Source organism: Salvelinus namaycush, chromosome 3, assembly GCF_016432855.1.
Source record: "Salvelinus namaycush isolate Seneca chromosome 3, SaNama_1.0, whole genome shotgun sequence".
Taxonomy (NCBI): domain Eukaryota; kingdom Metazoa; phylum Chordata; class Actinopteri; order Salmoniformes; family Salmonidae; genus Salvelinus; species Salvelinus namaycush.
Genome location: NC_052309.1, coordinates 38267164 through 38283521, shown reverse-complemented (window position 1 = coordinate 38283521; position 16358 = coordinate 38267164). Strand labels below are relative to the sequence as shown.

At 43.7% G+C, this 16358-nt stretch overlaps 1 protein-coding gene across 2 annotated transcripts in view; it reads right to left on the bottom strand.

Moving 5' to 3' along the window:
• Positions 1-16358, bottom strand: part of cadm1a (cell adhesion molecule 1a) — a 449456-nt gene that overhangs the window by 19034 nt on the left and 414064 nt on the right. The window contains exon 9 of one of the 2 annotated variants that reach the window (XM_038976850.1): positions 6711-6743. The exons of the other annotated variant lie outside the window; for it this stretch is intronic. Coding sequence (XP_038832778.1) covers positions 6711-6743 — 33 coding nt within the window. The remainder of the gene's footprint in view (positions 1-6710; positions 6744-16358) is intronic. 2 annotated transcript variants of the gene reach the window in all.

The window sequence follows — 16358 nt, the reverse complement described above, 5'->3', positions numbered from 1 at the left end:
AGCAAACACAGCTGATTAAACTAATTGCATTCCAAACTGAAGATCATGATTAGTTGAGTATTGCAGTCAGGTGTGTTAGCTGGGGCTGGTGCAAATGCGTGACACCAATCAGGCCCCCGCGGACTGAAGTTGCACATCCCTGATTTAAATGGTTTCACTGTCCAGATCCGTCTACACTTGTAAGATATCCAGACGCAATGCATACTTCAATACCTCCTGAGGTGGTCAGGAAAATCTGATCACAATCAGATCACGATGCATCTTTTAATCATCTACACCTGTCTGAAAATGTGGGCACAATCAGTATGTGGAAAAGATCAGGAACAAGGATGCATGTTAGAACCAGGTATAAACGGGGCTCAAATGTGGCAAACTCTGTTCCCTATTAAATGGAAGAGATAAGTCTTCCGCTTCACCTGCTGCAGTTCCAGCTGGGAGCAAAGTGGCCCTTATTCCGCCGTCTTCCCGCTCCACCATCGCTTTCCCAGTGGCTTCCTGGGCCTAGCTCAATTATCCCCTCCTTCTCTCGCACACCGCCCTGACAGGCACGTTGGCAGGAGTGTCTTTTCCAGCGTGCTCACCTCTCCAGATAGAAGATTAGCAGGCAGAGCTCGTTATCAACTAATGGAACAGACTTTAGACCTGTTCCATCCTCTGACCATGCCCTTTTCAAAAAGAAAGTGTGGATAAGAGCAGAAGATTCTGTTGAAGATATAGAGATGTAGTCCCCATGCCAACCCAAACAGGGGCTCTCAAGTGTAGCATTATGCAGAGCAAAATGTCTGTTTCTTGAAACAAGAAGTTCAATAATGCTGGCTTCTCTCTGCCACAACAAGCAGGGGCATCACCATGGTGACAGCTTCCAGGGGAGAGGTAGTTAGCTAGTGCTGGCACTCTTCGGCATGTAAAACAGGCGCGCATCAGCAGAGGCTCAGCTCATGTCAAACAGAGGCTTAAGTTACTTTGCGCTGAGACAGAGAGAGAGAGATACATAAATAAGCTGTTGCTTAATGTTCCCAAGCAGCAAATGTCACTTTTCCTGAGGATTGCAGGGAGTTTACTTCAGGTGTTTTGTACTATTGGGGGTGACTTTGTGATTGCTTCAGGAATATGAATGAAATATTCTGAGTAACATTCAGAAAAGCAGAGGGCCCTCAGCTACACATTGGGCAATGGTGAGATGGTATTTCCTGGCCTTGAGGTAATTCAAGCATGAAGAATAAGGTAGGACAACAACAAAAATCATGTACTCTAAAATGTCATGCATGAAATGGACACACACAACCCCCCCACCCCCCCCCAAAAAACAAGCGCACCAGTCCTTGAAATTCAATTGCATTACTTCGACCATGAGGTGAAATAGTATTACCTTGCCACCACCACACCTTCTGCCTTAATCTGTGTGGGGATCTGAAATAATACCGACGCTGGCTTTACGGCGGGCTTCTTGCAGATAGATTTTTTGCAATCAAGTTACTTAAGGCACATCATCAAACAACTGGCCTGGACATGTTAGCCTCATGTTTGTAAAGGCCAGAGTGAAACGTGTTGGCTTTGGAAATTAACAGAGAGAACGAGGGACCAACCCTGAATGCATTCACACAGCGCGAGAGAGAGGACACACTCTGAAGAATGCATTCACACAGCGCGAGAGAGAGTACACACTCTGAAGAATGCATTCACACAGCGCGAGAGGACACACTCTGGAGAATGCATTCACACAGCGCGAGAGGACACACTCTGAAGAATGCATTCACACAGCGCGAGAGGACACACTCTGAAGAATGCATTCACACAGCGCGAGAGGACACACTCTGAAGAATGCATTCACACAGCGCGAGAGGACACACTCTGAAGAATGCATTCACACAGCGCGAGAGGACACACTCTGAAGAATGCATTCACACAGTGCGAGAGGGAGTACACACTCTGAAGAATGCATTCACACAGCGCGAGAGGGAGTACACACTCTGAAGAATGCATTCACACAGCGCGAGAGAGAGTACACACTCTGAAGAATGCATTCACACAGCGCGAGAGAGAGTACACACTCTGAAGAATGCATTCACACAGCGCGAGAGAGAGTACACACTCTGAAGAATGCATTCACACAGCGCGAGAGGACACACTCTGAAGAATGCATTCACACAGCGCGAGAGAGAGTACACACTCTGAAGAATGCATTCACACAGCGCGAGGACACACTCTGAAGAATGCATTCTTTGAGAAAAAACACCAACATCATTTATCGTAAAATAAAACACACAAGATGACACATTATTGATAAATCAGATTGAAAAAGTCAACACCCCAGGCAGTTTGAAACTAAATACACAGTGGGTCAGGTAAAGGAAACGCTATGAATACCGCTGGTGCCAGTGTGTGGCGATAGAAGTGCTGTCTGACAGCGAGGCTGACGTGCTGATAAGGGTTTGATCTATCTGACCAGGACAGCAATGCGTCTCCCGGCCCGGCCCTGCACTGTAATTCATATTCCTGAGGCAACCCCACTTCAGCTCTACGCCGCAAAGGAGTAACAACAACTTGGCCTTGTAGTATCCATCTCCAAAGCAACTGAATAGTGCTTCAGCTAGAGTGAAGCACTTCTGACAAAGGGGACGATGCAAAAATGTAGCATAAATACACAAATGTGACTGCTTTACTTTGGTGGTAGTGTACTGGTTACTCTTCACTGTAGTATCTTTCTACCCCCTTCAGTCCAACCCCCCTCCCCTCTTATTTATGTAACATCGTGTTTCTAGGCTATACCGAGGGTAAAATAGATTTATCAGAGAGCAGAAACATCTCCCAAACAGTGAAAGGGCACCAAAACAACAAGAACACATTTTGTAACGATAGAATGCAAATGTTTAATACTTCTGCGACAGCTTAATATTTCACAGTGACCTGTGTGAAACTTGTTTTGTTGGCATCATTGTATTCCATGCACCTTGAATGAATCAAATATTTTTTAAGGCCACTGAAAAGCTTTCTGAACAGAATGCAAAGGTACAGTTTAATCAATATGTCTATCTTGCCGACAAAGAAAAGCTATAATGCTATACTCAGAAGCTAGCTTAACCTTAAGAGAGAGTTGCATGCATCTTACTGATCACAAACATTGATTTATCAGTTGGTGTGAGATAAAGCTGCTTGAAATTTTGCATAAAAAATATTTCACACCAGAGTTGGCATTGTGTTAAAGGTTACTTCAGGATTTTGACAATGAAGCTATTTTTCTACTACCCCAGAGTCAGGTGAACTCATGGATACCATTTTTATGTCTCTGCATCCAGTATGAAGGAAGTTAGAGGTAAACTCAGCAAAAAAAGAAACATCCTCTCACTGTCAACTGCGTTTATTTTCAGCAAACTTAACGTTTGTAAATATTTGTATGAACATAACAAGATTCAACAACCGAGGCATAAACTAAACAAGTTCCACAGACATGTGACTAACAGAAATTGAATAATGTGAACAAAGGGGGTCAAAATCAAAAGTAACAGTCAGTATCTGGTGCGGCCACCAGCTCCTGCAAGTCCTGCAGTGCATCTCCTCCTCATGGACTGCACCAGATTTGCCAGTTCTTGCTGTGAGATGTTACCCCACTCTTCCACCAAGGCACCTGCGAGTTCCTGGACATTTCTGGGGGGAATGGCCCTAGCCCTCACCCTCCGATCCAACAGGTCCCAGACGTGGTCAATGGGATTGAGATCCGGGCTCTTCGCTGGCCATGGCAGAACACTGCCTTGCAGGAAATCACACACAGAACAAGCAGTATGGCTGGTGGCATTGTCATGCTGGAGGGTCATGTCAGGATGAACCTGCAGGAAGGGTACCACATGAGGGAGGAGGATGTCTTCTCTGTAACGCACAGCGTTGAGATTGCCTACAATGACAACAAGCTCAGTCCGATGATGCTGTGACACACCACCCCAGACCATGACGGACCCTCCACCTCCAAATCGATCCCGCTCCAGAGTACAAGCCTCGGTGTAACGCTCATTCCTGCGATGATAAACGCGAATCCGACCATCACCCCTGGTGAGACAAACCGTGACTCGTCAGTGAAGAGCACTTTTTGCCAGTCCTGTCTGGTCCAGCGACGTGCCCATAAGCAACGTTGTTGCCGGTGATGTTTGGTGAGGACCTGCCTTACAACAGGCCTACAAGCCCTCAGTCCAGCCTCTCTCAGCCTATTGCGGACAGTCTGAGCACTGATGGAGGGATTGTGCGTTCCTGGTGTAACTCGGGCAGTTGTTGCCATCCTGTACCTGTCCCGCTTCTATCTCTGACAGGTTAGTGTGAGGAGGTAGGGAGGGGGCCCTCTAGTAGGACCCCTCCGGTCCCTTCTTGTATGACACCTGGCTGGGGTGGGTCAATCTGTCTTTGGCAGGCTAGTGCGAGGAGGTAAGGGAGGAGCCCTCTAATAGGACCTCTTCAGCCCCTCCTGGTAGGACGCTGCATGTGTGATGTTCGGATGTACCGATCCTGTGCAGGTGTTGTTACACGTGGTCTGCCACTGCGAGGACGATCAGCAGTCCGTCCTGTCTTCCTGTAGCGCTGTCTTAGGTGTCTCACAGTATGGACATTGCAATATATTGCCCTGGCCACATCTGCAGTCCTCATGCCTCCTTGCAGCATGCCTCAGGCATGTTCACGCAGATGAACCCTGGGCATCTTTCTTTTAGTGTTTTTCAGTCAGTAGAAAGGCCACTTTAGTGTCCTAAATTTTCATAACTGTGACCTTAATTGCCTACCGTCTGTAAGCTGTTAATGTCTTAACAACCGTTTCACAGGTGCATGTTCATTAATTGTTTATGGTTCATTGAACAAGCATGGGAAACAGTGTTTAAACCCTTTACAATGAAGATATGTGAAGTTATTTGGATTTTTACGATTTATCTTTGAAAGACAGGGTCCTGAAAAAGGGACGTTTCTTTTCTTGCTGAGTTCAGTTTCGCGAGCCAATACTAACTAGCGTTAGCACAATGACTGGGAGTCTATGGTATCTTCTAGCACTTACCACAGACTTTCAGTCATTGCGCTAACACAAGTTAGCAATTAAGATAACGCTAGTTAGCAACTTCCTTCATACTGCACACAGAGACATACAAATGGTATCCATGAGTTTATCTGACTCTGGGGAAGTAGATAAAGGGCTTCATTGCCAAAATCCTGATGTATCCCTTTCAGGGTGAGAAGGAGTTAGATAAATTGTGTGTATACAGTACCATACCTCCCTCCCCATAACTCCTTGCCCCAAATACCTTTACATGTCTGCATATGTAAAATCATATCCAGAAATCTGTTCATCGGGTTTCACCAATGTCCTATTTGAATAGTGGAAATTGCAATAACTTATTCTGGGGCTTATAGCAATTATAAGTGATACATCATAGGCAAGGCAGACATTACTCCACAAGGTTAACATTACCCTTGTGACATGGTATTTAGAATGGCAGTTAACTGCGAGAAAGCAAAGTTATAACCTGGCTACATGCACCACGTAGCAAACTACAGTATGTAGTCAAGCCTCAGTGCCTTTCGCCCTCTAGAAAACACCACTTACACACTGCACACCCAGGCTGGTGCTGCTACTCAAAGAACAAGTAATAGGGCACTTCCTATGCCTGAAAAGCCAAGTAGAAGGGCACTCCATGTCTCAAAACACTAGCTGCATACAAAAATGTCTTGTCCTCTGAGCTCTATGAATAGTCTGCTGTTTGTGGCCCATGTGGACAGAGCGGTAATTATCTGGCAAACTGAACTACGCTGTCTGAGTACCAGGTGATCTATCACCTTACAAAACTAGCCATTTAGACATCATTTAAATTCATCAAAAAATTATTTGAGCCAGGTCAATATTTATTACTTTTGGGCGCAAAATGAGAACACTGGAGGCAAATGTCAACAAGTACTTATGCACACTCATGCATTGTTATGGAGATATTATCTGGTGTTCAATTAAGAGTGGCCATTTTGATTAACCCAAAAGGGGTGTTTTTTTAAATTAAAATGTACTGGCGAGGATTTCTAACACAAATACACACTAACAGACAGAAAGACAGGCGGACGGACAGACATAGACACATGAAGGATGGATAGTCATACAATAGACTGGACCCATTCTATATGTGCTGTAGCCAACTCTTCTCGTGTTGTCATAGTATACATGTATGGCATGAAAAGGAACAAACACAGAGAGGAGTTAGCTAAAAGGACAAACTGGCTAAAAGGACCAGCAGGTTAGTCATACAAATGCCCAATTCCAAAGTGACCCCTAATTCCTTTCTTATAGGGGAATTGGGCCTACACAGTAATGTGTAAGCAATGCTGACAAAATTCCACCTAGCCTATCAGAAGGCAAAGTGGAGCTATTACCATATTGGCTATATCCTTCTGATTCTTTCAGATCTACACAAGTGTGTAGAGGCTAGGGGATGTTTTGCAATATCTGTACAAACAGACAGAAATATGCACATGCAGACACAAACAAGCAGAGACAGACGGACACAGTAACAAATGAAACCATAGAAAATCATTGTTTCATGTACAGGAGGCATTCATCCACAGTGTGGCAGACAGTACAGTAGGGTAATCAAAGGAGAGCGAGAACTTTAAAACATTGCTGGTTATCAGATGTCATGCTGCGGTGGGGCATGCTGTGGCGGGCAGACAAAAAAGAAGAGGAGGGAAGAGATACCAACCGTGTGCTGCGGGTTCAGTGCTGGGCGTAGTGTCTGAGCACACAAGGACGGAGGGACAGTAGTGGTGGAGGGAGGGAGCAGGAGGAATGTGGCATGCAAAAAAAGGAGAAATGGGGACGGGAGGGAGAAAACAAATGGAACCCATAAGCAAGCATTCAGAGACCATTACATGACAAAGACTAAGACACAAGGCTTAAGGGAAATCAAAGGGAACCAATGTAGTGCAAAGATAAAACACAACACACACACATTGGACATCAAACTGTGAGGGGAGCGCCATTGCCGCTTATGGGAGGACGGCAGCAATCGTGGTGGCGTAGACAGCGTTCACATGGTACACAGACAGCTCATCAATAAAATACAACTGCACACACTCCTGCATTATGTTGAAGGCCAATGTGTGACTGTGGGGAGCTGGGGAAAACATTTTACATTTCATTTACAAAGGGCAGAATTCGGTATGGCTGTGCATATTTTGATCAATATGACATGACTTTGGGAATCTCAATAAAAACCACTGAAATAACCTTTGTCAAATGCAATCATACTAACCTTGATGTGACAAACCGCAATGGTACAGGGCACGCATATTACCCATAGGACCTTTGAGTTGTGAAATATATATATTTTTTGGTGACTTGGTTCCTCAGTAGAGAAAATATCTGTTGTTGCGCAGTATAAAAGCATATGAAAACCTTTATTTGTTGTTTATTTTTCAGTATTTGTTTTTATGATAAAATGATATCAAGAGTATTTCAATAAAATAAATGTGGTTTGCAGAGGACATTGGAGGATAAAACAGGCACTTTGAATTAGCTGTTTATTAAACTTATTCTCTCTCCCTTAACTATAAGTATCCATGATGGATCAATATAAAAAAAGCCCATTTGTTTTTCTGTTGTAAATCCAAAATGTACTATCGCAAATTAGTCCAATTAACAAAACATCATTGTCCCCATGCAGCGCCATTGTGGGGACACAAGCAAAGGTTGTTTTCCCTTTACCACACTTCAGCTTTATCAGACCTCGAGATCCAGGAAACTGTAAGGCTTGTTATGTGGTAACCCCATTTGCAATGTCAATTTCTGCAAGAGTGGGGCGTAACTCCACATCCTGCTCCCTCTCCAGGGAGATTAAATCGAAATCTTGATATAATCCGATTGTGGTCTTTTGATGATTTTGGGCACAGTTTACCAGTTTCCTTTGCGTTTATCCGAAATCTTAGGAAACAAAGGAGATATGTGTTGACTGTGCTCCACCGTGTCGGAGTAGAGGGAGATGGGAGCAGGGGGACCAATCTGAGTCCCAAATGGCATTATATACTGCAGTAGCGCACTATATAGTGAATAGGGTGCCATTTGGGACGTAGCCTGTGTCTTCCTGAGATGAAACACCTGCCTCGGAGGACTCGGCTGATTTTAGAAACGCAGGGAGATGTCTGCTTGCCAATCAAAGCAGCCTGTCAGGTAACATGGTTTCTCACTGTTTTATCAAAGTCGGCCTGTACCCAACCAAAGCTAGATTGTTGTTGAGAAACCTGTCAACGAACACAGATACTAGCTAGCGCATCGGAAATCACGTGAACACCTTGCATAATGCAATGTTTCAATTCCAGACAACATAGGTATCAAACATATTTTATTCTGAAAGTGGTTAGACACCTCCATCTCAGTCACAGTTAAGTTGGGGCTAGATGCATTTCCAGAGCTGTATGTAAACAGACTTCCCATGTTTCCCCTTATCTACTGTAGACATGAGAGGATGAGTGGAGGGAGGTGTTCCCTCACTTTCTACACCTCTCTTCTCACTACCTCTCATGTAGACCTTCTATAAGTCCATTAATTCCCCTTATTAATGTAAAATAATTATGCCAGGGCTCTCCAACCCTATTCCTGGAGTGCTAACATCCTGTAGGTTTTCACTCCAATCCCAGTTGTAACTAACCTGATTCAGGTTATCAAAAGCTAATTATTAGAATCAGGTGCGCTAGATTGGGGTTGGAGCAAAAACCTACAGGAAGGTAGCTCCCCAGGAACAGGGTTGGAGAGCCCTGCTAAAGGCTATGCAGTAGTCGGGTCCATTCGTGTCCACTCGGGTCTATCAGCTGTAATTACGTAGGTCCGAGACCCAACGACTATCAAACAGAACCCGACCCGGACCCAAGGGAAAAGTTTGGGTTCGGGAAGATCCGTGGAAACCTCTACCAGGGTGTGCAGGCATCTCAACACTTCTACACATAAAACCACCAGGGACATGAGAGTTAACGCTTCACCTCCCTCATATTGCCTAAGGACCAGGGAACAGGGAGAGATCTCAAACAGCGAGCCTAGATCATGTCCCTCTCAGCGGGGAGAGCCAGGCCTCGGAGGGCCTGCTTTTCCTATGGTCCTCCAGAAGAAAAGCACTGTAGTCCTGTTAAGTAATGCCACAGGGTTCCAGCTAGGATGACAGTTCTTTAGCATAATCGCTTGAGCACCTCGGCTTGCTCTTTAAAATAGATTCCAACCTTGTAAAAGGGAAGAGGGGCCATTTCACTGCTCGCTTTTTAACTACCGCTTCTTTGCGCTTCCTCTATCGGGCTGCTTGTAGGCCAGATCACCACTGGTACAACTGAAAGCAGGAGTTATCAAAGAGGAGTACACTGCATGTCCTCAGGAAGGAGGGAAGAGAAAAACGCAGTGGTTCAAGAACAGTCCTGAAACGAGTAGACATGAAGAGCAGAGGGGGAATCAAACATCTGCACAGTCAAGTAAGGGTTTTTACCTTCTTTCTCAATCTACATTTTAAGACATAATACAACATCACAGCCTCTATTTGAGGCCTAGTAAAATGTCTTCGGGAGGGACGGGCTCTAAGCAGTCCTCCTAAGACAGCTGGAGGGGCTGCTCAAGGGGCTCCGCTAGGGATGTGCCGCTATACAGCAGTAATATACCGCTGCTCATTCAAATCAAGCAGTACAATAAAGCACCTGTCTCTGCAACCCTCAATCATCGGTGGCCCCTGGATGTCTGCTAACCCCATTACTTGGCTGTGGCAGCTGCGCCGGCTGGTCAATATGTTTACTGATGAGCTATCGCCAGCCCCCGGTGCGGCCCTCCTTCCTTTTCTCTTTCTCTCTCGCCTCGTGTCGCAGGTCACCTGAGACACTCGCGTCCTTATTGACATCAGCAGACGTGACAATGGGCACGGAGCTTCCCAGCTAATTGCTATGGTTCCCCACAAGCCCCTAGTGGCAAAATGTGACATACTGTAGCTTCAGTAGTCATCTTGTCATGAGGACACCTGTTAAAGTTTTACTGATAATGCCACTGCACCATCTCTGCAAAGTCTGTTCTGGTTGACAGTACAGAGAAGATAATCCCCACTGGAACCACAGTGGTTGTACTGTAGAAGTACAATGTCACAGTTAGATCATGCAACAGCGCGCTTGAAATGTAAAGGTAATTTCCTATTGAGCCGACATATGCAGCGTTTACCATGAATGCAGTCCCTGTGAACGCGGGAAAATTGCCTTTAAATTTAAATTGCGCTATAGCGCAAAACTTTGGCGATACAGATTGAATCGAGCCCTAGATCTGCATGGGAAACCGGCCCCACGAGTCAGAATCAGTGGTGTAGTTGAGGGTAAATGCTGTTTATGCACCTATTTTATTTTGCTCCAGTGTTTACCTACCCTTTGCGGAAATCTGTTTATAAAAGTATAGGGAGTGTTATTTTACTCACTGTGAACAGCAATCAGCGTTTACCCACCTAGCTATTTTTTACATAATCTAAATGAGGATACTATGATATATTCTGTTAGTGGGTGGCAGGTACAGTAATCACTACAGAATTACATTGCTTAGGCCACAGATTATATTTATCATCAACGTACCAATAGTTTGTATATAAATAAACTTGACTTGCAGTGCTCTGTTATGACCGATAATCTCCTTTCAAAATCAAGGTGTAAACACAACAGAAATACACACACACACAAACACACACACACACACACACACACACACACACACACACACACACACACACACACACACACACACACACACACACACACACACACACACACACACACACACACACACACACACACACACACAAGATTCGCTGTCGTAGGTGATTCAGGGCTAGCTAGCTGATTACCTTTCCCAGCCTACTTTATGAGTCCCATCTTCTTGGAGCCATCATGGAGCGCAATCATGGACTCCAATAACAATATACCTCTACATAAAGAAGACGTATTTGCCGCATTTCTGTGTTTGCATGATGCTAAGCCTAATAAATTCCGCGGGATGCTCTCTCTGAGCGGTGTATCACACGACTGCAGTTGTTGTTTTCCCCCGTGGGAATACAATTGACCTTTAGTGAATTAGCCTATCCTCTGCCGGTGAGCCATCCCTCTCTGTCCCTGCTTTATGCCGCTGGAAGGAATCAAGACAGGCAGAGAAATTGACTACTCTATCTCGCAAGAGCTTGTGCAGGCGAGGGCCTCATTTGTTCAATTCCAAAATCAGTTTACCAGATGGTGTTTTGCAATTTAAGCCTTGACGAAAAAAAGTATATTTGGGGGTAGGGGTAAAATGAATTGGTTGCCATCTCTGTTTATGTATTTTCATCAATTAACAGGCGTTGGCGGCTAGTGCTCCTGATACACAATTGTTTTTATTAGCGCGGGTACATTTTATTAATGGCTTTTTCTGTTGTACGTCTCTCAAACGCTGCTTTACGAGCGTCTATTTCCGTTTCTGGGTTGGGGCATAATTCTGTGACGTCTCATTCTGGTACATCATTAGTCATATACTGTATTCAATCTAAGAGAGAGAAAGGGAGGGAGGGTGAGAGGTAGAGAAATGAAGGGAAGGAGAGAGAGGGAGGGAGAAAAAGAGAGTAAGAGAGGGATCCAGGGAGAGAGAGAGGGGAAGATAGACGTAGTGAGTGTGCTAGAGATGACTCTGTGTCTTGGTATCTGTGGACTTCACCAAACAGATAGATTCAACCTTCTTCCGCTCTGCAGGAGTGGGTCCGCATTAGAGATGACAATAACTACTGTTGCCCCTGACAACCAAAAGGACAACGGCCTGCCCTGAGGAAGGGCCAGCACAAACACTGCATGTCAAGAGGAAAATCTATTTCTTTGCCTCTCTGACAGAGAGATAGAGAAAAAGATGGAGGGAAAGAATAAGGGATCTGGAGAAATGGAGGGAAACAGTACAAAGAGGGAGGGAAAGAATAAGGGAAGCAGAAATACATAATTGGTAGGAAGAATGAGAGGGAGGGATGCCGGTATAAATGGAGACATACAGAGAAAATGGGAGCAAGATTTGGCCTTTGATAAAATTTGCACAAAAACAAAGCAAAAAAAAGGATGGCAAAATATCGATAAACATACATTTCGGAGCTGTTTTTATAGAGCAAAATAAGAGGCACAACAAATAGAAATGAATGACATCTGTCCCCAGTACGGATGGTACACTCTTAGAATAAGGGTTCTTCGGCTGTCCCCATAGGATAACAGCCAAATAACAATTTTAGGATCTAGATAGCACCTTTTTTTTCCTAAGAGTGTAATGAGCACTCATAATATATTTATTTTGCAGTGTAAATGGCAATTTAGTCATCTCTAAATGCCACCTCCTGAAGCCACCGAGTACTTTATTCTGGCATTGGGGCTTTAATAGATTTCAATACAGTTGCAGTATACCACCATTCCAGTCCCCCTATAGACAGAAATAAAATATATTTTTGATAAACTAAGTGGCCTCTACCCCGCGTACCCTCTGCTAGATTGTTTGCCGCTACTGCCTATGATATACAGTTAAAGTCGGAAGTTTACATACACCTTAGAAAAATACATTTAAACTCAGTTTTCACAATTCCTGACATTTAATCCAAGTAAAAATTCCCTGTCTTAGGTCAGTTAGGATCACCATTTTCTTTAAGAATGTGAAATGTCAGAATAATAGTAGCGAGAATGATTTATTTCAGATTTTATTTCTTTCATCACATTCCCAGTGGGTCGGAAGTTTGCATGCACTCAATTAGTATTTGGTAGCATTGCCTTTAAATTGTTTAACTTGGGTCAAACGTTTCGGGTAGCCTTCCACAAGCTTCCCACAATAAGCTGGGTGAATTTTGGCCCATTCCTCCTGACAGAGCTGGTGTAACTGAGTCAGGTTTGTTGGCCTCCTTGCTCGCACACGCTTTTTCAGTTCTGCCCACAAATGTTCTATAGGATTGAGGTCAGGGCTTTGTGATGGCCACTCCAATAACTTGACTTTGTTGTCCTTAAGCCATTTTGCCATAACTTTGGAAGTATGCTTGGGGTCATTGTCCAATTGGAAGATCCATTTGTGACCAAGCTTTAATTTCCTGACTGATGTCTTGAGATGTTGCTTCAATATACCCACATAATTTTCCTGCCTCATGATGCCATCTATTTTGTGATGTGCACCAGTCCCTCCTGCAGCAAAGCACCCCCAATACATGATGCTGCCACCCCCGTGCTTCACGGTTGGGATGGTGTTCTTCGGCTTGCAAGCCTCCCCCTTTTTCCTCCAAACATAACGATGGTCATTATGGCCAAACAGTTCTATTTTTTTTCCATCAGACCAGAGGATATTTCTCCAAAAGGTATGATCTTTGTCCCCATGTGCAGTTGCAAACAGTAGTCTGGATATTTTATGGCGGTTTTGGACCAGTGGCTTCTTCTTTGCTGAGTGGCCTATCAGGTTATGTCCATATAGGACTCGTTTTACTGAGGATATAGATACTTTTGTACCTGTTTCCTCCAGCATCTTCACAAAGTCCTTTGCTGTTGTTCTGGGATTGATTTGCACTTTTCGCACCAAAGTACGTTCATCTCTAGGAGACAGAACGCGTCACCTTCCTGAGCGGTATGACGGCTGCGTGGGCCCATGGTGTTTATACTTGTGTACTATTGTTTGTACAGATGAACGTGGTACCTTCAGGCAATTGGAAATTGCTCCCAAGGATGAACCAGACTTGTGGAGGTCTACAATTATTTTTCTGAGGTCTTGGCTGATTTCTTTTGATTTCCCCATGCACTGAGTTTGAAGGTAGGCCTTGAAATACATCCACATGTACACCTCCAATTGACTCAAATTATGTAAATTAGCCTATGATGTCATTTTCTGGAATTTTCCAAGCTGTTTAAAGGCACAGTCATCTTAGTGTATGTAAACTTCTGACCCACTGGAATTGTGATACAGTAAATTACAAGTGAAATAATCTGTCTGTGAACAATTGCTGGAAAAATTACTTGTGTTATGCACACAGTAGATGTCCTAACCAACTTGCCAAAACTATACTTTGTTAACAAGAAATTTGTGGAGTGGTTGAAAAACGAGTTTTAATGACTCCAACCTAAGTGTATGTAAACTTCCGACTTCAACTGTATATGCACCTGCGCCAGTGGAGAAATGAAATCAGCGGGCAAAGCGGATTATGACCATAACAGACTGTTCCCTCACATCTAAATACACAGTAATAATGGAACGCCCCAGAGAGTTAAAGGAAAAATCCTCTCAAAACTATATTTTGCTATTTTTATTAGTCCACTGTTGATACAGTCCCAAAATGTTTTGCATGTCAGCAGTCAAGTTTTCAAGATATTGGACATTCAAGAAGCAAAGTATCACACTTTGCTTCTTGAAATGTGTGTGATGTCACTGTACTCCTGCGGAAATAAACTTGATTCTCAATAAGTGTTTAGTGCATTAACGTCTATAATTGCTCCAGGGGCGCTGCACTGCACCTGACCCAATGCGTCAAGCCCTTCGGTGTGTGTCCGTGTCTTGGGGGGTTGGGTTGTGAGCAGAAATACACATTTCTCTTCTATGCAAGTTAATGGACAATATAGTACATCTTATCTTATCTAATTGCGATACTAGATTACATGAGTCTGCCAAAGCAGGTAACAGCCTACTAAGACACACTCACTTGTTTGATGTGAGTAGAAGGTGTATCCAATCAGCAATGTCATTAGGTCTTTGGTTTTTCATTTAATCCAATCAGATAGCATAATCGAGCACAATGCCTAAGATTTCCTGGCTTCAGTAGATTTGTTCCAATTGTGCTGAGAATGGTCTGTCAGAAACTTTCATAGCATTTCTAGCTCAGGGCTGCTCAGCTCAAACGCCATCCTTAAGTGTTGTTTTGTTTATGCACATTTCAAAGATTTGGAATTGCAATGCTGAAAATGGCCTTCAGCAAATAGTTTCTGACAATGAGAGTTGTTATGAACAAAGAGAGAATTGCAATTGCAAGTTAATTTACTAGCCGTCGCAAATGGCTTTATGTGGCACTAAGTTGAAAACCTAATACAATCGAATGGTTATAGTTAGGGCTCTATTCAATCTGTATTGCTGAAGTGTTACAGATTGAGTGATAGAAATGTAAATGTCATTTCCTATTGAGCCGTCATCTGCAGCGTTTACCATGAATGCAGTCTCCACTAACGCCGAAACATTGCTGTAACACTGAATTTCCACAATACGGATTGAATAGAGCACTTAGTCCACAATAGTATGGCAACCAAGATGTCGTATTGACCTGATAATTGACTTTAAATGTAGTTGAATAATGATGATTTGTGGCATCATCGTGTTGTGTTGTCATGCTCACGTGACTGTCACGTTCTGAGCTTAGTTACTTTGTTATGTCTTTATTTTAGTTTGGTCAGGGCGTGAGTTGGGGTGGGCATTCTATGTTGTTTTTTCTATGTTTTGTTCTATTTCTATGTGTTTGGCCTAGTATGGTTCTCAATCAGAGGCAGGTGTCAGTCGTTGTCTCTGATTGGGAGCCATATTTAGGTAGCCTGTTTGTCATTGTGTGTTGTGGGTGATTATTTTCTGTGTAGTGGATGTCACCTTACAGAACTGTTGCGTTTCGTTCTCCTTTGTTATTTTGTTTAGTGTTCTATGTTTAATAAATATAATGATGAACACTTACCACGCTGCGCTTTGGTCCTCACCCTTTTCCATCCACGACGAGCGTTACAGTGACCCTATTCAGGAAGCTAGGCGTATGTCGCACATCACTACTTCAGAGAGGCATTTGAACTTCTTAAAAGTTCGATCAAAATGTGTTTTTTCTCTGTCAGAAATGCCCCCTGGAACATGTGAACTTACATGTACCTTAATAACAAACATGTATTCCATCTGTAAATACGAATACAATTATGAGCCTAGTTGGTTTAGCTATGGATAAAGGGGGGAACCTTCCCAATGGCCAGGATTGGCTGAGATAATGGATGGGCTGGACATGCTGGGAGATGAGTTTGGATTGGTCTGCCATGTAGCATGCTTCTGTCTATAAAGTGACCTGATCAGTATGTGTTGATAATCCTTTCTACCGTGGCTTTTTTGAAAGGTTTAACGTTAGCCATCAAGAACTAGAAAAGTTGTGCTACTTTTCTCAACAACATTGATACCCTGAATTTAGCAGGTGCCATCGACAGATCATTTTGAGAAAAAAATCTGCACACGCCACGGTCAGTGTGAACCGGAGTGACTTGACACAATGCTGGCCAAACAAAAGTTAAATGGTTCCAGTCTGCCGTCGTTTTCATTGCAAGTTAAAGCATACTGTTCGCTAGCTAGCGAACGTTAGTTTGCTGGCTTGCTATCT